Raw genomic sequence first — 25,453 nt, 5'->3', positions numbered from 1 at the left:
ATTTCTTAAACTACGAAACCACTTAGGTTTAATTTCTAAAAAATGAGTTCATCCAAACCATTCAGAGAGGCACCGTTTCTTTCTGGGTTAGACCAAATTTAGATGAATTAATTTTTTCAAGTGTATATTAAGTACTTCATATGCACTGAGCACTGAGCCAGCTCTGGTTATACTATTACACAAGGCAGGCAAAGCTCTATCCTTCCTGATCTGTGCATTCTAACTCGGGGGATGAGGGAGCTCTGGGTGGTGACAGTTTGGGGCAGCAGAGTGAGCCTTGGACTGTTAGGAGTCCTAAATCAAAGCTCTGGTCCACCACTGATAAGTGACCGTAACCCAGACAAGTCACTGACTTGTACCCGAGAGTGCTCATTTATCAGTTAAGATCAAAAGGACTGAATGAAGTAATGGCTTGAAAGCGCTTTGCAAGTTAATCTGTACAGATTTATGGTGTTATTGTTTATGGCATACTCAGAGGACTAGAAACCATATCTGACCTTGAAGGGTCTTCTCTTTAGTGACACATGACTTCTTTAGAGTCCAGCTGGGGAACTTTATTTTAAAAAACAGTTGAGATTTGAATCTTCTGTTCCTGGGCATTTAATTTGACTTTTTCTTTAGCCAATCTAGGAAAGCTGCTAACTCTAATCAACAATAAATTCCATGCTTTAAACCCAGTATTCTTGTTCATCCATTAAAAATTTTCAAAAATAATTTCTGGACATCAGGTGGATTCTCCTCTTCCTGTAAGCCACCCCCTTATAGAAAGGAGTGTGGATCTGAGGCTCCCAGGAATGTACCCTTCAAAGGCAAAGTCAAGTTCAGGTGAGAAACCAACTATATTAGGTATTTGGTTAATGCTCCTCGTTCTCTTTATTTTTCTGGTGTTGATTCTTCCATCCCTTCTCATCTCTCCCTTTCTCTCTCTTTCTCATTATGCTTCTTTTCGGGGACAGAATTCGACCTGAGAAAATGCTTGGGTTTGACTGGCCGTTGTGGCCCTACCTGATTGTCATAGTACGAGGCATCCCATGGCCTGGGCCTGGTTTTCTGCACATGGGGCTCCTCAGGGGGGGGGTGTGACCCACAGATGTGAGCCCGGACTGCAAGTGCGAGAAGCGGCGGTGGGGTCCTGTTCACCCTCAGCTGACCTTGAACCCATGCAGCCCGGCACAGCTCCCATCTACCTCACCAGGAGAGAGGGACGCTCTGTGTTCAGAGGCAGCCCAGAGAGGGACTGTCTTCACTTTGCTCCCGTGTTCAGTCAGGCCATAAGCTAGTTGACACAGTGTTATGACCACGCCAGGATTAACTGTCAGGAACCCTTTGAATTCTTTTATTGCTTGATAAGCCACTAACTTGTTCTGTGGTGTTTAAACTTCCTTCTCCATTTTTTTTTCCAGCTGCAAAATAAGTCTAGATGATGTCTAAATTCCTCCAAACCCTAAGATGTGTGTAACTGATGGTCTTTTAATGAGGACCTAATAAGACATTGTGCTCATTCCTAGTGGGCACTGGTGAATGGGGCTGAAGGGCTCAGAGTCTGCCCTCTCCATATTTCTCTATTTGTGGAGTATTATCTGTCATTTATTGGCCAAGTCTTTCCACTAGCAGCTACGCTGGATGTTGTGTACATCTTCTTGTCATTTAAATACCCACAAGCCAATAAAACTCAACTCCAAGTTAAACAACAGCCCTTACCATTGAGGCCATAAGCTGGCTCTGGCTCACACTTACACGTAATGTCTTACTTTGCCCAAGCGCAGAATGAGCTCAACTTCTAGTTAGAGAAGTCTTCAGGCAAATGAGGGAAATGCTTTAGTGCAGATGGCTGGAACTCTAGGAGCAGAATTGGAGCCACCGCCAAGAAAGACAGGAAGTGACTGAGATCATCTGGGGCCACTGAGTATGGTGGGGGGTGGCCCGGTCATTAGGACCAGAGAGGGAAGCACTTTCCTCCATTAAAGGGCCAGGGGAGACGTCAGAATTTCATAACTAGTAAGTAGTCCAAGGAAGGAAAAAAGCGCGGTTTATATAGATCAAGTATCTCATGGGGTCTCATTTACTTCCCACCCTATTAAACCTCAGACTGGGATTGGTCATGCCAGACTAGTGGGACTTCCTTAAGACTGGAACCAAGAAGATGAACATCTAGCCTCGTGAATGTTTTAGAAAAGTTCAGGGGCTGCCATTACTACCTCAGAATTTCTCCTGACCAGTTAACTTTGCTTCCATGTATTTACTTGGTTCTCAACCTTGACCCCACGTTAGGACCTTCTTGGATGTTTTGAGGAAATGATAATATATGTGCACCAACCCATTCCAAACATATAAGAGCATCTTGGGGGAGTGAACCAAGAGACAAAATATTTAAAAAATACTCCCTAGGTTATTTTAAAATTTGCTTGAGAATTACTGCTGTACTTACTTGCAGTCAACCCATTAAAAAACTAATATGAATTTGAATAGGTTTTGCATATTAGAGAGTTATAGTTTGGAAATTGAAGCCTAGTTTTGAATCTAGTCCAGAGACTTTTTTTTTGATACCAGAGATTGAACCCAGGAGTGCTTAACCACTGAGCCACATCCCCATTCATTTCTATTTTTACTTTTTTATTTTGAGACTGGATCTTGCTAAGTTGCTTAGGGCCTCCTTAAATTGCTGAGGCTGGTTTTGAACTTGGGATCCTCCTTCCTCAGCCTCCCGAGTTGCTGGGATTACTGGTGTGCACCACCATGCCCTCCTGGAGATGAGACTTTGATTGTATTGGCCCTGGTAGACCTACTTGAAATTCCTAGGAAGATTCAAGGGTGGCAGAGCACTAGGAGGAACTTGCTTCTTCTCCTTTCCCAAGCTTTGACCTATAAAAATTTACTGGTTACTGGAGGCTAGTCAAAGAATTCTCCTATGCCTTGGGGTAGGAGTTGAGTAATTCCTCCCCTAAGCCCCAGATCCGCAGTTCTTCCGGGCCACAGACTTTTACCACTTTCTTGTAGAAACACAAGAAACCAGGAATGTCTTCCCAGCAGCCCAGAGTGGATTTGGAGAAAATGATTTTGTGAAGGTAACTTGTGGAAAAACAGAGAAAGCTAACTGATTCAAAGGGGAATGATTTATCTTGGTATATTTATGAAGATGAAGAAATAAAGACCCCCCCCCCACAGAGGAATAAAAATAGCTCAAAATCAAATCTGTTGGCAGAAAGCAGAAAACATAGTGGATTCTCAACACATTTTTTTTAATGATTGATGAATTGAATGAGATTTACTTTGTAATTTGATCAGTTTTTGGTAAGTTTAAATGTTTTCATATTTTTTTTCTTTCATATCTACCTCGTGTTGATGATGGAACAAATGTACAAGTTACTTCTTCAGGAGTTAGTTTATTTGAGGTTTCTGATGTTGGTAATAAAACATGACAGGAAAAATACTGGTCCTTATCCTAGTTTCTTTTAGGAAGAGAAAATCTGAGGGTAACTTACATTTTCTGGAAAACTTAAACATAAATTGACCTATAACTTGGAAAAAGTCCCAAGTGGTCTCTCTTACCTTTCTTGGCAGTATGGCGCTGTGTGGCACAGCTCCAGGGGGTTGTACACACAGCAATCTCTGTGCTTGCTCCCCACCCCAACTTGTACAAATGTCTACTCTGTGACTGTACTTGGCAGCTTTGGGCAACAGGGCTCCTAAGGAGCATTCCAAAAGGAATGCCAGGGAACACATCCATTAAAATGTAGGCTAAATTCACAACAGCTAAGCTATGGAACCAACCTAGGTGCCCTTCAACAGATGAATGGATAAAGAAAATGTGTACATAGACACAATGGAATATTACTCAGCCATAAAGAAGAATGAGATCATGGCATTTGCCAGTAAATGAATGGAACTGGAGACTATCATGCTAAGTGAAATAAGCCAATCCCAAAAAACCAAAGGCCAAATGTTCTCTGTGATATGCAGATGCTAACACACAACAAGGGGTGGGGAGAGAAAAATAGAAGTTTATTGGATAAGACAAAGGAATAAAGGGAAGGGAAGGGAGCGGGACAGGATTAGGAAAGACAGTAGAATGAATGGGACATCACTTTCCTATGCTCATGAATACGTGAGCAGTGACCATATCAATACATGACCAGTGTAACTCCACCTCATGCACAACCACAAGAATGGGATCCTAACTAGAATAAGTTATACTCCATGAGTGTATAATATGTCAAAGTACACTCTACTGTCCTGTGTATCTAAAAAGAACAATAAAAATGGATTCTGCTGTCCTGTATAACTAAAAAAAAAAACAACAAATAAAGGAAGGAAAAAAAAGTGGGCAATTTGCTTTATATCCCTTATAAATGATAAATTAAAATTTTTAGTACATAGTAGATACTTAGCTCCTCTCTTTGAGCACTAGCAGGGGGTGACGATGGGGCAATCCTGAACTCACGTGTTGGTGACACCAGTCTCCCATGTCTCTGACTCACCAGTCAACAGCTCCTATCAGCAGTCTGGCCCGCGTTCCTCCCCACAATGCATCCTGACAACAGAGGCGGGGTATGTTCTGGCCAAAGGGAGGGAAACATGGTTGAGGCATCACAAGGAAGGAATGGGCTACTTGATTTTTTTTTTTTTTTTAGAGCAATATAAAACATTCTAGCTGGGTGGTGGCGCAGGCCTGTCATTCCAGCTACTTGGGAAACTGAGGCAGGAGGATCTTGAGTTGGAGTCTGGACTGGCAACTTGGTGAGACCCTGTCTCAAAACAAAATAAAACAAAATAAAAAAAAAAAAAAGAAAAAGAAAAACAAGGGCTGGAGAGAGGGCTCTGAGGTAGATGTTGGCATTGCACGCACAAAGCCCTGGGTTCAACCCCCAGGACTCATGAAATAAGACAAAATAAATAAAACACTCTCATGGAGCATCCCCGTTGAAGAGGAAATAGACAAGAGAGAGGGAATGAAAAGGGAAGGTGGTAGAGGAGAGGGGAGAGCAAGTAGGGAGGATGGAGAAAAAGCCACAGAAATAAGACAAGAGATGGTCGCAGATACAGGAAAGAGGCACATGACAAGAAGGTTGGAAAGGGACAGTGAAGGAAAAGGAGCAAGAATTCAGGGGAGTGAACGGCTGCACCGTTTTACAGTGAGCATTCACCGGGGTTAACTTTCATCCACGAACATTCACTGAGTACCAGTACCCCCCCAAGGCACGGCTAACCCTCATCCACGAACATTCACCGAGTACCAGTACCCCCCCAAGGCATGTCTAACCCTCATCCACGAATATTCACTGAGTACCAGTACCCCCCCAAGGCACGGCTAACCCTCATCCACGTACATTCACTGAGTACCAGTACCCCCCCAAGGCACGGCTAGCCCTCATCCATGAACATTCACTGAGTACTTATGCCCACCCAAGGTATTGGGTGGGATTCAATGTGCCTGGTGACTGTAGTCCTTGCCATCAAGGCATTTACAAACTCAAATCGGACTGAAAACACACTCAAAGCTACTGTATGCCACAATGCTACAGCAGCAGAGAGCCAAGAGGATGACTCTGCTGTCCCCCAGTGTCACGGCGGGGCTTGGCGCCAATCAGGTATTCCTTAAATGGTTCTTTGGGAGGTTAATTGCTAAATTTTGATGTTTGTGCTGTAAACAAGGATGAGGTGGGGCAGATTCTGGCTGGGGACAGGAGAGGCAAGCAAGATTTTCTAGAGAATGATGTTGGAGGGGTAGGTGGGGTTTTCTTAAAACCAAGGTGTGGAGCAAGACATTTAGACAAAGGACACAGTGTGAATCCATAGAGTCTGTGTAGGTTTAGAGCCTGGAAAATACCAGATTATCTGAATGTAGAGTGGGTGTTGGAAAGATGATAAGACTGAGAATGCTTAGTGTCAGTCGGTCTTGGTCCTTGAAAGTCGGCAAGCTATTTAGTCTTAACTCTTTGGTGAAGGGGAGGCGGGGTGCATAAAAGGTGTTTTAGCAACTGAGTGGTGGGTCAGAGGTAATGGTGGAAAAGGTTTAATTTGAAAATGGCATTCATCAATGTCTGACCTGGAAAGCCTGGAGAATTTCTAAAAGCAAGATCTGCAACTGCATCCTTGAGCCCACCACCTGGAATTCTTGTTCAAAATGCAGGTGCCAGGGCCCTGCAGATACTATATTTCTTAGCTCTGGGGTAAGGTACAGGATCTGTTTTTAAATAAGCTATTCAGGTAATTTTCCTATATGTGAAAGCTTCCTAAACCATAGCAATACAAGTGAGGAGGTACATTCATCACCCATGCTGTGTAACAAATCAGCCCAAATTTAGTGACTTCTTGCAACACCAATGTACTCTCTTGAAGTTGGCTGAGCAGGAACTTGAGAGTGGCTTAGTGGAGTCGTCTGGAGAATTTGCAGTGAAGCACCAAGCCAAGGCTGCAGTCACCTTGCAGCTTGCCTGGGGCTGGAGGATCCACATCCAAGATTATTCACGTGGTTGTGACCCCAGTTCCTCTCCACATGGGCTTCTTCATAGGACTGTGCACAGCATGGCAATTGACTTCTCCCAGAGTGAATGTTCCAAAGGTGTGGGAGAGGCGGAGACAGAGAGAGACAAAAATAGGGGGGCAGAGACAGACCAAGACTGCAGCTACGGGGTGTTTTTTAATGTAATTCCAGAGATGGCACCCTCCCTTCTGCCTTGTTCTTTTGGGCACACCAACCAACCCTGGTACTACAAAGAAGGGACCTATACAAAGGTGGATACTTGGAGGCTAGAATTGGGAACAACCTGGAGTCCAGGTAACCATAGCCTAAAAACCATAGCCTAAGTGTGAGGTGGTAAGAACCTAAAATTATAGTATATGGTGTGAAATTACATGAGCCAAGGTGTTTGAACACTTACTGCATGCCAAGAACAGGTGTAAGCACTTTACATGTCCTGTCTCATTTAACCCTCATTACTACTTAATGAGTTAGGTACTGTTACTGTCCAGAGGGGGAAACTGAGGTTCAGAGAGGTTAGTGGACCAATGAAAGAGCTGTTATAAAGAAGGGCTTGTCAGAACATGGAGAGAAAGACTGAGTGTGGAGGAGGATAATTACCTATTATCAGTGTCCTGTGGGAATTTTCCTGGTTGATGAGCCAACCGCCCTTTGTAGTTTGACTGTCCCATCTAGGAAGTGCTAGCATTCTCTGTGAGCTGATCATGGCAGGTGACCAGAGACAAATCACACTTTAGCCAAAAATATCCCACAAGTCAGCATTTAAACACTAGACCTTAGACCAGAAATCTTCACCTGATAGGACCCTTAGAATTGTTCCTATACAGCTGGGTCTCATTTCCTGGTCATGTGAGGACCCACCTCTGTTCCAAGGCTGTCTTCAACTTTGAGCATCTTCTGCAGTCTGGAGGGTCTAGGAATGAGAGTGTATATTGTTTTTAGCCCAGCAGGTCAGCCTCCTGAATAGATCAGGTAGGCGATGAAGAGTTCTACCATGTCTCCCTGTTTATTACTACTTTTCTTCCTAACACGGCAATCTGGGGTTCCCCAAACCTGCCATTTTTCTACACACATTCTAAATGTTCTTCTACAAGGGAAAACGCCTCCAACCTTTCCACCCTGCTTCTGCCCAGACTGTCCTCCAAGACGATGTTCTTATGCTGTCGGCTCCTCCCTGGCCTCTGGACGCACCGCCTGGACCTGCTCTAACTTCGACCCGCAGATTCCTTCACCTTCTTCACTTTCGTCCAGTTTTCTCCGTTGCTCCCCCTGATTCTGTTGCCTTCCGTCTTCAGACGCCCCGTCTTTCTCCTCCTTGATCCTATCCTGTAAAGCCACACCTATATTGACAAACGCCTCAGAGTTTGATAATTTACTTAGTGTCAACAAAAGAAAAAAAAAAAAGTATGCTCTAGAGACGCCGGAGCAGAGCCTGAGAGGTGAGCCAGCTCGGCCTGCAGGACCATAGTAACCAAATAGGGCCTGCCCTCCTCCGCAGCCGACTCCGCCTTGCAGGATGCCCGACGCTCAGAGGTGATGCGGCGGGCCGGGAGGGATGGCGGGGACAAGCCAGCACAGCCTGCAGACGCCAGCTCCGATGGACTAAGGGTGGAGGGTAGTGGCGAGGGCCGCCACGGTCCACGACAGCTGGCCCGAGATGCTGCAGGCTGCCAAGCCTCGCCGGCGAGTGGCCCTGGAGCGTCTCCAGGCGCCCGGGTGGGGCCGCAAGCGCGCCCAGCCAGTCACCCGGACCAGTGGGCGCGGCGGAGAGGCAAGGGCGGGCCGGACGCTGTTTGCCCTCTCAGCCTGAGTGTTTGTGCAGCCAGCCTGCAGCGCTCGCCGAGCCTCGGCCTTTCCTCCACTTTTCCGACAGCTTCTGGTGGCCCACCTGGACGTGGCGGGAATTCGGGTTACTCCATTCAGGAGAGCCGGGGTCCTACACAGGTAGGTGCAGGGGTGCGGTAGGGGCTGGAAAGGGGACCCGCGAGAAGGGCGAGTGTAGAGGGGAAGCGGGTCCTCGAGGGGGAGCGCGGGAGGCGCAGGGACAGGGGCCGGCTGGCGGCGAGGCCTTGGTCCCTCCTCCGCCGCGCCCGGGGCGGGCTCAGGTGCGGAGCTGAGCCGGCGAGCGCGACCGGGCGCGCGGCGGGTGTCCGGTGTCGAGTGTCCGGTGTCTGGAGCCGCCCGCTGGGTGAGCAGCGGTCCTCGAAGGTGGGGGCTTGCTATCCGGGCGGGGAGTCCCCAGAGGGAGACTCGGAGGGACTGGGACGTGCTTCGGTGAAGTTCTGGGGTCCGGGCGGGATGCGTGCGCCCGGGGCTGTGCTCGCACGCACGCCGCGCGCTGTTACGCAGGGCTGGGAGCAGGGCGGTGCGCGGGGCCGCCCGGGAGGGTCTGGGCGGTCGCAGTTTCTGGACTGGAGTGGTAGCGCAGCCCCAGCGACAGCAGTTGTTCCGCACGACCCGCCTCGCACGATCACCTGGTGAGGCCGAGAGGACCTCCCTTGCCTGGAGACCTTCTAGGCGCTGAGCGCCCGGGACCGGTTTCAGCTTCCGCTGCACTCGCGGGGCACCCTTCCCCGCGCGCCAGCACCCAGGGGCGCCCCCGCGTGGGGCCCTGCTGCGTCGCCTCTTTGAGCTCTTGGGACCAGAAGGCAACCCCTGTCAGCTGGGCTGTGACCTTCCTCAACCTAGTGAGACCCTTGCGGACTCCTGCCGGCAGGTGTATAGGTGCCCAAAGGCGTCCCAGTTTGCAGTTTTTCTGAGTAGTCCCTTCCTGAGAGTCTCAGAGAAGCAAGTCTAGCAACCTGCCTCTTTCTAAACTTGGATTCTCTTCGCCTCCCAAAAGGCTTTCATTTGATTGCTTGTGTGGTAGAGCAACTTTGACCCAATATTTTTAAATGGAATAAATAAGTGGGCATATTTGGACATAGATTTGGCATACATGGAATTTTCTAGGTAACTGTGTGTGCAGTAATTTGACATTCTGAAGAATGTTGCATATTTACAAAATGCCTGATTGCTGTTATCACTCTTAATTCATTTAATCCTCAAAAACAGCCCTTCTGCAGGTAGATTGGGAAGATGAATTTGAGTAAGAGAACTGAAAGTCTGAACAGAGTTGACTGTTTAAAAATAATCAGAATTAAAATTATGTACTGCCCATTCCACACCGTTTTTGTGATTCACGCTGTATCTCAGGCCTTTTTATTTTCATATTTGCGGTCTCAGAATCATTAACAACACAATGTATTGTAGGATAGGGACTGTGGAAGGTGTAAGAATCAGGCCAGATGGGTGAGTGTCCTGGAAAACAACTGTTCCTATGTATGACCCTTTAGAAAGGTACCTTTAGAAATTGATTTTTAGGATAAAGAGCAGGTGTGGACTTGTTGCTTGTCATTTCTCTTCCTTTAAGGAAAATGCTGTAGAAGAAGAAAACCAAGTTAGATGAGCCTTTCTTTTTCTTGGATTTCCAATAACTGGACATTCACTACACTTAGTGTATTAGAGGGGGAAAGTGATTCAGTGTGAATCAGTGTCAGCAACCATAGCTTGCCTGGGAGGGAATGAGGGGGGAAAACCCCTGGTTCCTTAATTTCCTCATTTCTGTTTCCTGCACCCTGGCTCTGCTTCTCTTGATAATTTCTCACTTGATTATATTACATAATCCAAAAGTTATGAAGATTCCCAGACTGAACTGACCTTCTGATGTCACAGGCAGGGAAACTGAGTCCAGGGACCCAAAGTGACAGCCCAAAGCCCCCCAGCTCATGATAGGCAGAGCTGGGCTTCCAGGCTGGAATGCTGTGGGCTGTTCTGGGAACAGACCACCATGCAGTAGTGGGAAAACCCTGGGGTGGGGCGATACTTCACACCAGGGCCAATCAAAGGCCACAGAATGACATGCGTACTCAACAGCCTGACCACACACAGTTGTCAGCTGGGTTGCCGTCCTACTCATTGAGTACATGAGGAACCAGGATCTTTTACTCAGGATTGATTGAGTGCTGGTAGTTAAATGCACAGGAGCATATAGGAGCTCTTCGCACACATGAGAGGCTAGCCCCTTAGTGCTGCTCCCAGTGGTTGTTTGGAGGGGGACATTGGGGAGACAGAGTAAATAAACGTCCACACCTGGGCTGATGTGGCAGTTAGCTCCCTGCTGTCCTTCCTGAGTGGGGTGTTTTCCAGAATTTGACCTTTGCTAAGCTTTTCTACAGTTGACCTGGATGAAGTGTCTGTCTCATTCCATCTTCCTCGTCTGTGACATGGGACCAAACTCAAAAGGTTGTTGAGATGATGAAGTGAGTTAACACGTGAAGCTCTCAAAGGGCTGCCTGGTACAGGAAGTGTTAGCTCTGTTATCAGGAGCAGTCTGGGCAGGAGGGAGGGAGGAATGTGAATTTGGCCCCTTAACAGCATTGGACTTTAGTGACTCACCCCTCCAGGAAAGATTCACCCCATGCAAAGTGGGGAACAGAGCAGAAGCCTCAGACTTCACTGGTCCTTGTTTTCTACCTTGTCTTGATTCTGTGGGAGTCAACCATTGTAGTCATGGCACGTGCCCACATAAGGACATTTCCTGGAATATCAAGGGGTTATTCACTTTGATTTCTTACCACTTTATCTTGGAGCCTTGGAGTCAAATGTGGCAAGGAACCAGATTCTTTCTGTGAAGGAAGAGTGTCCACTACAAACCTCTCCTTCAGTGTGGAGTTGGTAGACTCCACCCCATGAGAAGCTGCTAGAACCAGAAAGTTAAAAAAAAAAAAAAAATCATTACAAGACATCAACTCTGCACTCTGAAGGCCTTTGAAGGTCAACTCAAAGCAAAATCTCCTAACCAGGGTCTTGGGAGGGGTCTACCTGACTGAGTTAGTCAGTGGCAATGCTTTAGATTCTTTTAAATTTTTCTCTTAATTTTTTAATCCATTTGAGTTCTCCATGCTACAGGAGAGTAGAGGGTGCAGGTAAGTAAGAACGGTTATAGTTTCAATAAAGGCCCCTGCTGTATTAGTGAGTCTAAGTGCTGTAGATGCAAGCCACTCTTGGATCCACCTGTTGCACATGCCTGTCTGAAGACTATAAGTCAAGAAGCAACTTGGTAAGGAGGAGGAGGAAGGGAAGAAGGAGACTCCCAGGAGGTGAGAAGAACATTAAAAAAATCCAACTGTATAAATGACAAAGCAAAAGAAGTAAGAGGAGCTGAAACTATTGTGGTCATGACATAGCCAAGTGGCCAGTCTCAAGTTTAAGAGTGTTTGAACTTAGTATGGAGAAACAAAATAGTTGAGAGGGCATGGTCAGATGGTGAGATTATTGAGGAATTATAAGCACCAAATTTGTAGTCTGCTTCTTAGAATGTAGGTGATCATGAAACATTGTACTAAGAATGTTGTACTATGCTGTGGAAACAAATGTCTTTTTTTTTTCCAGAATGGAAATATATACATAATTTTATTCTGATGATAAAAGTATAAAGGGTTGTCATTTTTTTTAAATCAATCAAATAGACATGTATAAAGTAGTTTAAGACCTAGTGGAATTTCTGCTGCCTATCTCCTCTCAAACCACCGTGCATGCTAGAGTCTGTGACTTCTTTGAAAAGAACCTTCTAATAATCTTTTATAAATCAAAGATCCTTTGTTATGAACCTAGTGACCTCTTCATTGCCCCACTTTGTCTGGTCTGTAAATTTAGATCTTACTGAATTAGGTTATCTGGATAAGGTACACCTAAAACCTGGTGACCTTCCAGAATGTACAAGAGTGTTCTCTTTTGCACCTGCACTGTCTCATGACTCTAGTAGCTTGTCCAGAAACTAGACTGTCCTTTTGTGATGGCTAAAGGATATAATTGCATTTATTTAGTGCTGCATTCAAGGGGAAATGCAAAAATTGCATGTGGTCTAACTTTTATTATTTTTTATTCCTTGAGCACAGCTCTGTTTGGGTTTGGTTTGGGGTGAATCCCTCAGTGAAATCTCAAAAGTGGTATTTTCTTTTGAATGAAGTTGTTTAGAGAGAGCTTTTTAATTTCTTCCTATGACTTTTTTTTTAAGTTCTCTTTTTTCCAGTTGTACAGTTGGTGGTTTGGTGGCTCTGATGTAATAATACGTTTGCTTAGTTGGGAGAAGGCCAAACCTCTGCTAAATTTTTGTTTCCCTGAGATTGACCTGTATAAAGTTAGGGTTTTTTTTTTTTTTTTGACACAATATCTTTAGAAATTATGGGGTAGAGATTATACAAACTCTTAACCAAAGGTACCTCAACTTTTCTTCTCCCCTGGAAGGAAAAATGATACTGTATTTCCTCCAAGTTTATAAGCCTGCCAGTGCCCAGTCATCACACTTTAATGCCACCTGATTTGGCTTGTTGCTCTTTGTAGGTTTTTGCTACCAGCTGCCAGAAGCCAGGTTGCTGAATTCCTATCCCAGTCAGTGGGGATTTCTGAACTGTGTGCGTCTCTGGGAGGGTCTGTGGACACCTCCAGGTACCAGCCTGCTAGACATACGCCTGCAAGCCATTTGCTGGAACTTTTGCCACAGGTGTAAAAGACTCCTGCCCTGCAAAGATGCTGAGACAGATATTGGCAGAGATGTACATAGATCCTGACCTCCTGGCTGAGCTCAGCGAAGAGCAGAAACAGATCTTGTTCTTCAAGATGAGGGAGGAACAGATCCGACGATGGAAAGAAAGAGAAGCAGCCATGGAAAGAAAGGAGTCCTTGCCAGTGAAATCCAGACCAAAGAAAGGTAACCCTGGCCTGGCAGGCTCTGCTGAGAATGTGTTACGGGGTGTCTGAGCAGTTCGCACCAGTCAGAAGCTCTCCTGGCGTGAGTGGTAATGTGGGGGATGGATCCTAAGTGTTGAAATTCTAATACTGCAGTTTATGAACTTGAAACCTGCACACATGTGTGAGCACACACACACACACACACACACACACACACACAACATTTACCATGAAATTGGATTGTCATAAAGCAAGTCTCTTACTGAAACCATGCTGACCTTAAGCTGCAGTGAAAAGTCACTCCAAAGACTGGAAGTGTAGCTCAGTGGTAGAGCAGAAGGCTAGCATGCTCCAGGCCCTGGGTTCCATCCTCAGCACTGGAAAAAAAGAAGTCATCCCTATGGTGTGATCTGAGGGTTTTAAGGAAGAACTCTGTCCCCCTTATTGTGACAGAGGTCTACTATCTATCACCTGCATGTAAAGTACTTGTGTCAGCATCTTTGTAGTATTTGCATTTCTTAGACCTCAAGAGATTTTTCTTTGAATTATTATTATTATTATTTTTTGGATACTGGGGATTGAACTCAGAAGCACTCTACCACTGAGCCACATCCCCTGCCCTATTTTGTATTTTATTTAGAGACAGGTTCTCACTGAGTTGCTTAGCACCTTGCTAAGTTGCTGAGGTTGGCTTTGAACTTTCCATCCTCCTGTCTCAGCCTCCCGAGCCACTGGGATTACAGGTGTGTGCCACCGCGCCTGGCTTCTTTGAATTATTTTTTTAGGAACGCTTCCTCTTAAAATATAAGGAACAACCATGAGGGAAAAAGAAAATCAGAATACTATTTTTTTAACATGAGTGAATTTTTCAGATGTACTCCTTCATGACCAAAGGAATCCCTCATAGCTTGAGAAGTTCTTTTGAGACCTTGGGGAAGGGATCCTTTGTTAAGTTAAGAAATAAAAAGTATATATATGCGGACATAGAGAAGTGCACCCTGCCACACCACTCAGGTTGTCATGCACGAATACCTAAGTTGTTAAAAAACAGCACAGTTTCCAAGGTCACTTACAGAGGCCTTCAAGACCATTTTCTTAGCATTTTTTTTTAAACTAGAAAGAGTACAAATTTTAAAAATCACTTAACATTTCAAGGGTTGAGAAAACGAGTTTCCCTTACATGCCTGATATATGCACAGATTCAAAGTGAAGATCAGTTCAGTGACCTTCACTAACTCTTTATCAGTGAAGCCTTCACTAACTCTTTATCAGTGAAGCCTTTATACTGACTAGTAAACAAATACAAGTATCTCATTTGTTATTATGTTGGACTTAATATAGCACAAAGTAAACAGCATAGTACCAGCTCAGGCCAGTGTTTCAGACACGATGCGAAGCCCTTTGACATACATCGTGTCCTATCTTCACGACATTCTGCAAAGTTGGCATTAATTGCCCAATTTTAAAGATAAGAAACTCAGACTCAGAGAAGATGAATAATAGTTGTGAGCTCACGCCATTCGTGGATGCCCAAGTCTGTGGACTTTACATTGCACTACCCAAAGTAGAATTTTTTTTCCTTCAACCAGTAGCCCAAACTGAAGCCTAACCCTCTTGTCTTTCTGAACCGGTTTATACACCTCCTTGTATGCCTTAGCTAGAGTTTAGCACATATAGCTGGACTTCCTCTGCACATCATGTCCACTGGGAGCGTAATATGTTGGTGCAGTGACTCCGGGGCTCTGGTCAGTGACCTGGACCCTTTATTTAGGGCTTCTCATGTTGCTGAATGTCGCTCCTTTTGATTATTGAAAACAATGTCAGTTTCCTTGCTTTCCTTTCTCCTTATGGAGTTTCAAATCTATCTGTCAGGAAATCTGTGTTATTTTATTAGTTAAATGGCCATGAGAAAAGTATGTTAATAAGCGCAGTGAACATTGTCAGTATTTCATCTCAAAAGTTTATTACCCCCTTAGATCCTTTGAAACTCGGAAAAATGTAGTTTGCATTAAATCAGTTCCTCTTCCGACTTCAGAAAAGGGAGAGCTTTCTCTTGCTTCCCCTTAAGCACTTCTCTTTCTTTTTGCTTTGCCTTTGAGAATAAAGCTACAGACAGTCCAAGGAATGTCCTCATGTCCAGTGATGCCCAGAGGTGCTGTCTGAGCTGCAGACCTACTAAGCCCTTGTGTGCTGAGACCTCCCTGAGGCTCCCTCCTTCCTGTCTGTGCTCCTGGCCTCCTGGGCCTGCCTCGACCCCCCTGGTACTGAATTGAATGCTGTTTTTTCTTAGTGTTTTGGAGTCAGACTTTGGCTTTGGTGGAGTCGGCACTTTCCATTACATATGTCCCATGTCCCCATTCCTTTCTGTCATTCTGCCCATCTATTAGAAGTGCTTTCATTATCATCTGGTCTTTATGAATACACAGACCACCATGGCGGATCTACAGGGAGGTTCACTACACCATGTATTGCCAATCACAGGAACCCATCTGCTACTTAGTAATCCTAAGGATTAAGTAGGAGGGACTGAAAAATAACCGGAAATATGGATTTAACCCGTAATCGAGCAGAACACTGCTGAGTTCTGTAGTGAGAAAATGAGATTCTTATAGCAGGAGAGAATTGTGGACCTCTGGTGCTTGCCGTAGTATAACTCGAGGTCTGGAGTGGTATTGTCCAGTGGTGTCACCAGTGGCCACATGTGGCTGTTGGTCACTTGGCATGAGTCTGTGCTGAGGTGTGCTACACGTGCAGTCTACCAGATGTTAAAGATTTGGTGGGAAGAAAATAAAAAACACATTAATAATTGTATATTCATTATATATTGAAATGATATTTTAGATATCCTAGGTAAAATAAAATGCATTATTAAAATAAACTGCTTTTTTTGCACTTCCTGAGACTACACTGGCAACGATCATTTATTAAGTGACTGCACATCAGACTCTGAGCTGATTGCTTCAATGTATTATCTCATTAAATAATAACAACCAAGCCTGAAGCATGAATTGCTATTTACATTTTACAAATGAGGAAAATGAAGCTCAGACCCTTTAACTAACTTGCCCAGGGCAAACAAGTGAGAAGTGAGAGCTAGAATAGACCCCGGGTCTGCCTCTCCCCAAACTGGTACTATGAACAAATATGTTTCATGTTAATCTTAAGTAGGGCTTAAGAATAGTTACTGTCGTTTCAAGGTGCACATATCTAAAACATATGCTTGCATTGGGGACCTACCATGGGGACTTTTTCCTCTGTGATTTTGTCTAGAAACAAATAGAAGACATAGTCACTTAGCAGAGGGTTTCCCAGTGACACATTGAGTGTCAATCAAGTGGGTGGATCTGGTCGTGGTGCATGGTGCAGGAGGGTGTCCCTCATGTGCCCTCGTGACAGACGCAAAACTTCAGTGGATGGATTCTCATTGTTACCTATGGAAAGTTCCTTTATTCAAGTCTTCCCTATTTGTGAAATAACCACCACCACAGGCAGTGCCTACCTTCCCGCTTCCTAGGACACAAGGCGTTCAGTAAGGCTGCAGCGTGGCCCCCTGCTGGATTCAGTTCTTACCTCCATCCATTCCACATCTGTGTCTGACATGCTGCCTCTCCTCTGCCCTGGGGCTCCAGCTCTCTCCCTATTTCTTTTTCTTCTCTGCCTGCCCTCTGAACTCCCTGTTCCCCAGGAGGTACCTCACTCTACACTGGTGGTTTGTAACCCTGATGTGGGGTTGCGGGTCTTGGGAGCTATGGATGCCTTTGAAAACCTGCTCATGGCTTGGGCCTAGGAAAGGGTGCACAATGTTTTGTGTATTATTTCCCACTGTTCAGTCTCCCCATGTTCATTCATGGCCTCCCAGGAGTCCACAGGTCTTAGGTGAAGATTGAGAGTCTGTGATCTCCTGGCTCTTCTACCTTGAAAGGTGAAACCCCACCTTTATATACCTGTGACTCAAATACATAGGACAAGTGGGACCACTCCCCCGAGCTTTGGTCTCAGCGCCAGTTGCCTAGTGAGGGTTTCCACTCAGAAGGCCCAGATTCATCAGCATCACCCCAACTTTCTGCACTGCCCCCCACTACCTCTGGTCCTGCCTCCCCCTCTCCATCATGATGGACATAGCTCTGCCTCTTGTCACTGAAGTCAGAAATCTGGAAGCCTCTCTGGTTACTCCCTGATCCTCATCCACCCACCTAGTCACTAAATCCTCTGGACTTGACTTCACCTGCTCCATTCTGTAGAGCTTTCCCCAGATGGGTTTTGGTCTGTAAGTATATAGCAGGTGTGAGCATTGCATTTGCTTTATTTCATTTAAACCTCACAAGAGTCCAGTGAGGTAATTGTTTCCCTCTTATTTCTGCAAACAAGGAAACAAAGACACAATCTGAACCAGGATTTTGTTAGAACCAGGATTTGAACTTGGGTCTGACTTGACTCCAGGTTTCTTCTGAACTATGGTTCCTGCCATGGCGCTGTCTCCCAACTCCGAGCTGCGTGCTGAGCATGGTTTCTGGGTGATGACAGCTGCTCATCCCCTCCCTGTCCCCCGAGTCCCTGGAGTCAGCTGGCCTCTCTTTCAGGGCATTCCCGCCACTCCTCTGACTGCCGTGTTCACTCACCTGTCCTGCCACCTGCTTCCCAGGACTGAGGTACAGGGCACGTTCCCCAACTTCCTTTCTGTCCTTTTGTCTCTGAAGTAAGCATTTTTTTTTTATTAAAAAAAACCCTGACTTTGGTGTTAATAACTCCAGGATTGATACCCAGGTTAACAAATACAGCAAACAATGGGCGAGCAACAGTTTTAAGTCATTTTAGGAAGTCCTCAGAGCAGCTGGCCTTGGCCTTCGTTAAAATGAGCATGAGGCTAGATGGAGCCTCTCAAATCACGTCCTGCTCTTCGGGGATGGGAAAGATCAGGATGGCGACCCTACCCAGCCTGCCTGCAGAGTCCCGTTCACCTTAGTTATCCCGGTGTCCCTTTCGGGTGGTTCCCTTTTGTTCTTGGGTTTCCATTTGGACCACATGTTATAGGTCTGCCCTAAACACAAGTGCAGTCACACATCCTGGTTTTGAATTCTGGTTTCTATTCAGTGGCTCTATGGTCTTGCTTAAGTTACTCACCTTCCATGAGCTTCTGTGCCCTTGTGGTAAAATAGAGCTGATAATGGGTGGTATTTAATGATGGAGATGGCATGGGCTTCAGCCAGTCAGCAGGGGCATGCCATAGCCCTGGGGTCCCTGCCAGCTTTTGGTTTCTGGATCAGTTGTGAGGTGGGGGCTCCTGGAGAGGCCAGAGTGATGGAAGATTCTATGTGGGACATTGGGGCAGCAGCTTTTGGAGGTACATCAATATTTCAGCAACTTTGTAGGTAGATACTCTGCTCAGATCAGCCCTGGCGAGGCCCCCATTGTATTTACTGTTGGCCGTCTTAACTGTGGGTTAGGCACCTGAATTCAACCACTTAGGACTGAAAATACCTTTTAAAAATTACATCTGTACTGATCATGAAAAAGACTTTTTTTCTATTACTCCCTAAACAATATAGTATAACAACTATTTACATCGTATCTATGCTGTATTAGGCTTTATGAATGGTCTGCAGAGGATTTAAAATATACCAGAGGTGTACAGGGGTTTTATACAAATATTGCACCATTTATAGAAGGGACTTGAGCATCTGTGGGTTTTGTCCCTTTTAAACATTTTTTTTTAACTTACTTTTTTGCAGTGCTAGGGATTGAATCCAGGGCCTCACACATGCTAGACAAGTGCTCTACCACTGAGCTACATGCCCTGCCCATATTTGATTTTGGTATCCACAGGGGTCTTGGAACCAATCCCCCATGAAGGAATGACCGTAATATGTGCATTTGTTCCTGAGGTTCTATACGAGGCTATTGATGTTGATTTTCTCTGGCTTCTGTTCACCCAGTGCTTGGTCTTCCCTCTGGGGGAATAGAGTACACAATCCCTTTCCGTCTATCTCCCTCTGTCCCCTTCTCTCTCACACAGATTCCACAAGGGTCCTCCTGAGCTGCATCTAGTCATCTAGTCAGGTGACCTTCAGAGGCCTGAGTTGGCCTTTACCGCACACTGGTGCCTGGGTCTCTCCCTCGTGCACCCCGGCTGGACCTGCCACTCAGGCATAAATCAGACACAAGGGTGTTGTGAGCAGCCTCACACCGTTATATGGCTGGAATATTCCTGGCCATCCCTTACCAAGGACAGGTGCCACCCCACTCTCATGTCACATTTTACAGCACTGCCTCCTTCGAAGATTTATGTATGGTTCCCTAGGGGAGCATCTCTCAGCCTTGAGAGACCATTTCCCTGAAGAATAAGGTGTGAATACTACTCTCTGCTTGGCAGTTCTTTGTGGTGTGTATCACGCAGGACAATCCTCTTTTCTAGAAAAGTTGGTTATGGAGGAATTTTTCAGGAATCTCTGAGGTGGCGAACAAAGAGCACTATAGTGTGTAGGCTTAACTAAAGGACTAGGGAAAGAAAAAATTAAAAAAAACACCTTGTAATTAATGGAAGTCCTATAAAAACAGTCCCTCCCTCTCTGTCCTCTGACTCAAGGGAGTGCGCATCACTCAAAGTGAAGTAGACAGAAAACCCAGAATGGCTGGACAGTGGTGAATTTTGGCAAGTTAGCGTGTCCTTGGCATTAGGATCCCTCAAGTGTATCCCTTTCCCTTAAAGAGAAGTGTGCTTCTGTGCATATTTGGTTTCCTTTTTTCTTGCCAGACAGGAGCTTTCTCAGCTCCTTGTCAGCTCCATCTTGTCTCTGCACCCTTCATCCCCTGGTTTCATCCCTGCCATCCTTACTCTCTCCCTTTCCAAAAACTCAGGGAGATCCCCTGCCCATGTTTCCTGTGCCCAGAGATCTTTCGGGGACCTTTGCTCTTACACTGTCCTTTCTGCCCCTTAGCTCTGCAGAGAGTACCTGAGTGGTGACATTAACTGAGCCACTGGCTGAGGCCTCTGTCTCAGCACGTAGGCAGGGCCTGCTCCAGCTCTCTCCATCCTCCTCCCACCTGTCCCCCTCCTGTCGCCCTGACACTACCTCCTCTCAAGTCAGAGGCTGCTGCGATCCCTCCTTTCCTCTCCTGGCTACATGGTGGACCTTCCCCAGTCTCCTTCTGTGTTATTCAGTTCTTTGGGGGACCAGACTCCTCTGCCTTTTACATGGTTTATATGTAACCAGGGCTCTCTTTTCCCTCCCTTTTCTTCTGTTCCTGAATGAAGCACGTGCTTGTCCCAAGCTTCCCTTCTGGGCTTCCTTCTCTTTGTGAACTCTGCTATGCTAGTGGCTTTAGTGATAGCATCTACAAGGTCATTCTCAGATTCGCACCGTCCGTCTCCCCGCTGCTCAGCTCCAGATGTATTCCAGACATCTACTGGCGGCCTCCACCCAGATTTCTAGTAAAATGAAATTTTCTTCTGCATTTCCAAACAGCTCATTTATCTTATTCTCAAACAGATTTTCTTTTTTTTTTATTATTGTAAACAAATGGGATACATGTTGTTTCTCTGTTTGTACATGGCGTAAAGGCATACCATTTGTGTAATCATAAATTTACATAGGGTAATGTTGTTTGATTCATTCTGTTATTTTTTCCCTTCTCCCCCACCCCTCCCACCCCTCTTTTCCCTCTATACAGTCCTTCCTTCCTCCATTCCTGCCAGATTTTCTTGATATCAGTGTTTCTCCCAGTTAGAGCATTTCAAAGTGCTGGCATCAGATTAGATTCTTTCCTTGAATCCAGCCACCTGGACTTCCTGCCCTGTGTAAAATTGTCCAACTAGACTGTGAGTTCCCTGGGGGCAGGGGCTGGTCTGTCTCGCCATAAGGGCTCACCTGCGTCTCCCCAGTGCCTGGCGTGTGGTAGGTAGCTAGTAAAAATTCCTTACATAAATAGCCTAATGCCTGGCTCTTTCCCCCTGAGACTCTAGGTTACTCGCAGGGGAGCAGATTCGTGTGTTCCCTCCCTGTCTCCCCTGCAGCATCAAGCTCTACTGCTTGTTCTTAGTAGAAACCCAAGTTTCTGCCAGGTGGGAAAAATGACCTCAGGCCACAGTCTGGATCGGCATTCCCTCATCTTGGCAGGAAGCCAGGGTGTTGGAGCTGGTGGGACTCCCATCCTGTTAGAATGACTTCCCCCCCTGCTCAGGGAGTCGAGTGACACTCTGGAAGGTCCTCCACTCTCTTTGCTTTCTGACCCCATTTATGAGACCCCAGAATTGAGGAATTGGAGCAGAGATTACTGTCAGTGCTGCTCTGCCGAGAGCCCAGTTTTGAACATCTGACAAAATCTAATATTTTGCATCTACTTCTCTTTCTTCTTGTCCAAGAACCATTCTTTCTTTTTCTTTACCATACTCTTACGACTGCCCTTCTTTTAAAATTCCCAGACTCTGGTCCTCTGCTTTGCCTGTCTTCTCTGCCTTCAGTCCCTAAGCACTGTCCCCTGCTCACCTGTGATTCTAGAATCTTTTTCCCACCCTAGAGCAAGGCCTTCTTCCCTGAGGTTTCACTCCTGCCTGCAGCCTGCCATACTCCCTGAGGACTGGGTTTTGGGAGAGACTTTGAAGGCTGGCCTAGCTGAGCTGCAGAATCTCTCAGCTCTTCCTCTGTGCCTCTCTTGGCAGGCTGCCTCCGCCCTCTTTGGGTGTCTCCTGCTGTCAAAAAAATATTAGTAGAGAGAGAGTTACTTGGGTGAAGGTTGAGAGATGGACATCATAAAAATATTATTAGTTGCCCCAGAGGGTGTGATAAAGGGAGTTTTATGAGGCTTCACAGCTCTCTAAGGTTAACAAACCATTTGGCATTTCCTGGAGCATTGGGAGCTCTTGGGCTGGCACTAAGGCCCTTTCCCACGAGGGCACATGGGATGCCTTTTTCCTTCCTTACCCGGGTACCACTTTCACAGTTTATCCACTTGTGAAAACAGCATCAGGGCAGTTTCCTGCTGAATGACACTTTGAATCCTTTTGTAGTGCAGACAATGGGAGTCTGTGCCCTGTCCCATGGAGTGGCTCTGTTTAGGGATTTCTTAGACTGCGGGAAGTGTCCATTGCCCCAGGAAGAGTAGAAAGTGCCAAAATAAAGTTGGAGTCTGTCTTTGAGCAGGTGACAGTTCAAAATAGGTCAACACCACGATACCGTAATTGGAAGCCGTCTTCCACTTGGTGTAAGAAGACAGGACGCGGTCCCAACCTGGACAGCTTGGCCGAGCATATGTTCCCCATGGTGCCCCCTTCCTCACACACAACTCCACTGGGTAGTTTGGGGTCTTGTGTAAAAACAGCCACAATGACCCAAGCAGGTCTGTGGATGTGGGGACTATACCTCTTGGCCCCATCTAGGTATGCTCCACCTCCTGCTGGTTTCAAGGATGGTGCTCAGTGTGGGCATGTTTCAGGAGCACAGGAACCAGAATGTAATACAACCTGTGAGACCAACTGTAAGCAAGGGTTATTTAAGTCTCTTCATCAAGTGTCACACTGCCTGGTAGTATTATCTTCTCACAAGCTGGTGTGGATCTCGAGGCAGCCATATTAGTAAATAATAGTCCAGGTGACAAGAGTTAACCTCTACTGAACTACTATTATGTGGCAGGCACCAGGGGAAAGATGTGGCATCCCCAGCCTGCTGACCCTGCGCAGCAGTGGTATATGGTAGATGTTGGTCTCCCCATTTGCAGAAGGGGAAATAGAGTCTTAAAGAGATTAGTTTGTTCAAGTCACAAAGCTAGTAAGGCAGAGCTGGATTCACATACAACCATCTAACCCTAAAATGTGTGTTTTTTACACACCAGTGAAACCTGATGACACTGGAGATCCACGGCAGCCCTTACCCTAAAGGATAAGGCAAACCACAAATGCTTTTTTCCCCGCTCCTGCAAAATGGGCATGTGAAAAGACCATGGTCATAATATTTTTAAACAACTGTGACAATACTGCTACTCTGTCATTTCTGTCCTGGCCACCCGTGAATGCTGCTTATTCCTGACCATGTTGGAAGCATTTACCATATTTGTCTTTACCCATAAAGACCCTAAATACTTTACTGATTGGGAAATCTTAGCATTCCACGACTCAAGGGATTTATTCAACCCACATTTTGCTTTGTTTGCAGAGAATGGCAAATCTGTCCATTGGAAACTGGGAGCGGACCAGGAAGTGTGGGTCTGGGTGATGGGTGAACACCATCTGGATAAACCCTACGATGTTCTGTGCAGTGAGATTACTGCCGAGAGGGCACGGCGGAAAGCAGAGCAGGAAGCCCAGGAGCTCAGGTAGGAGATCTGCCAGCCAGCGGGAGACTGACCAGGGGTTAAGACACTGCAGTGATCTTGCACACAGCACGCAGCAGGAGAGCAGGGTGGGATCTGAGGATCGCAGGCATCACTTTTGATCTTTCTGGAATGTTTCTTTAGACTTTCAGTTGTTCCCTTCATTCCCACAGTGCTGTCAGATCAGGTGCTGCTGATCTGCATGAGGATATGGGTTCTGAAACCATCAGCAGGGGCTCCACTAGGGTCATGGTGGAACGGTGCAGCTGGGAAGCTGTTCAGACATCAGGCCTTTGAGGAAGAAGATTGCTCACTGTGGGCAGCTGAGGGCTCAGGGCCTTTCCATCATTTCACTAGGCCAGGTGCTGGGAATTCAAAGAGGAACAGGGAGCTTCCTGCATAGGAGGAGGCACAGGCTGATACCCCACCACCTGTAGCTGATGCAGGCTGTGCTGTGAGCTACGGTTAAGGCATAAGCCAAGAATTAACCAAGCCCAGGAAGGAGCCCATCGTTCTGATCCACAGAAGAGGTGAAATCTGAGCTGAGCCTTGAAGGACAAGTTGATTTTCCATCTACAGAAGGTCAGGAAGGAGAGTACGTGTGGAGTGCATGATCAAGATCCCCCACTTTGAGTGGCTCTTTGGGGAATGAGTTCTTCTGAGTCCTTGGGATGTACCTGGGTGAGTCGAGGGAGACGGAGGGCTTAGGTCTGTGTGCCTGGAACTCCACATGGACCTTCTGTGATAAGTGAGGAGGTTTTGAACAGGCAATAGCACAATCAGCTGCACTCATAAGAAGGTGACTTGGAAGGAACACCGAGCAGGTGCACCTCTGCCGGGTGCACAGGGTGGCCTCTGGGAAGCCACTCTGGGTAGTGGTGTTGGCAGCCCTACTGTGAGCTGGTAAAATGGAGGTTGGAACAGACCTAAGGACCTCAGTTCAGCCCCCAAAGGCTGATGATGCCATCTGCCAACCCTTGGGACATTAAAACGTAAGTGCACAAGGGAGTATTTGCTGACCGATCAGAGCAGCGCAGTGTGCTCTAGCAGCCTGACTTCTGAACCAGGAGTTGGGCAGACCTGGGTTTAAATCCAGCTGTGCCACCATGTGGTCTCGGGTGAATTGTAAGATTCCTTTGAGACTCTTCTACCAAAGCAAAGATAGCAGTCCTTCCTCACTGGGTTGATATGAGGACTTAGTTAATGTCTGTAAAGTACCTAGCAAGGGGCCTGGCAGATTATAAGCACTGTAATAAGCAATCTGTTACTGTTTTTCACAGAGTTTGAATGTAGACATCTGCTTTGGACAAGCTGTCCATGTCGAAGGATGCTGTTGATAATTTCACATTTGCTTCTCTTCAGAAAAGCTCAATCCGAAGAATTCACCAGTAACTTGAAAACAAAATCACAGTACTCTGATCCACAAACATCGAATAACTGGAAAACACAGAATGCCTGCAAGAAAGCAGCAGAAGAGGAAGAAGTGAGGCCAGAATCCAGGCCAGCACCAGTCCTGGAAGAAGAGAGAAGCCAGGTGAGTCTTGCATGTCTACCGATGTGCAGAATTCCGAAACTGGGGGAGACGAAGGTACTGGAGCCACTGGAACAAATGTAGCCATGCATCTGGAACTTACCCTGGCTTTCCTGGGAAAAATACCTCCCACCTTTCAGGTCCTGCTATTCATTTCACCTGGGGGATTGGTTTACCTTCTGTTTCATGAAAAAGGTATAAAATGGGGCCTTGAAAGATATTTTCAGGGTTTTCTTTCCCTGGCTATAGGTCTTCTTTAACAGACATCTTCAATTTTTTTTTTTCTGTAGAGGGCCACATGGCAAACAATGTAGGCTTTGGGGCCCAATAATCGGTGTCACAACTATACATATATAGATGAGCATGACTGTGTTCCAATAAAACTTTACTAACAAAGACAGACAGAG

The 25,453-nt window shown here is 46.2% G+C and overlaps 1 protein-coding gene across 5 annotated transcripts in view; it reads left to right on the top strand.

The window, feature by feature from the left end:
* Window positions 1–8,045: 8,045 nt before the first annotated feature.
* Sh2d4a (SH2 domain containing 4A) overlaps window positions 8,046–25,453 on the top strand; it is a 61,256-nt gene continuing 43,848 nt past the window's right edge. For 2 of the 5 annotated variants that reach the window (XM_047551664.1, XM_047551660.1), the window contains exons 1-4: window positions 8,046–8,425; window positions 12,866–13,232; window positions 23,359–23,518; window positions 24,878–25,049. In XM_047551664.1, coding sequence (XP_047407620.1) covers window positions 13,052–13,232; window positions 23,359–23,518; window positions 24,878–25,049 — 513 coding nt within the window. In that variant the 5' untranslated portion in view covers window positions 8,046–8,425; window positions 12,866–13,051. Of the gene's footprint in view, window positions 8,426–8,592; window positions 8,690–12,865; window positions 13,233–23,358; window positions 23,519–24,877; window positions 25,050–25,453 lie in introns of those variants that run through there. The other 3 variants (XM_047551663.1, XM_047551662.1, XM_047551661.1) reach the window with 3 other exon arrangements.

This window comes from Sciurus carolinensis, chromosome 4, assembly GCF_902686445.1.
Source record: "Sciurus carolinensis chromosome 4, mSciCar1.2, whole genome shotgun sequence".
Taxonomy (NCBI): domain Eukaryota; kingdom Metazoa; phylum Chordata; class Mammalia; order Rodentia; family Sciuridae; genus Sciurus; species Sciurus carolinensis.
The sequence above is the reverse complement of the archived record's forward strand: the minus strand, read 5'-3'. Positions and strand labels throughout refer to the sequence as shown.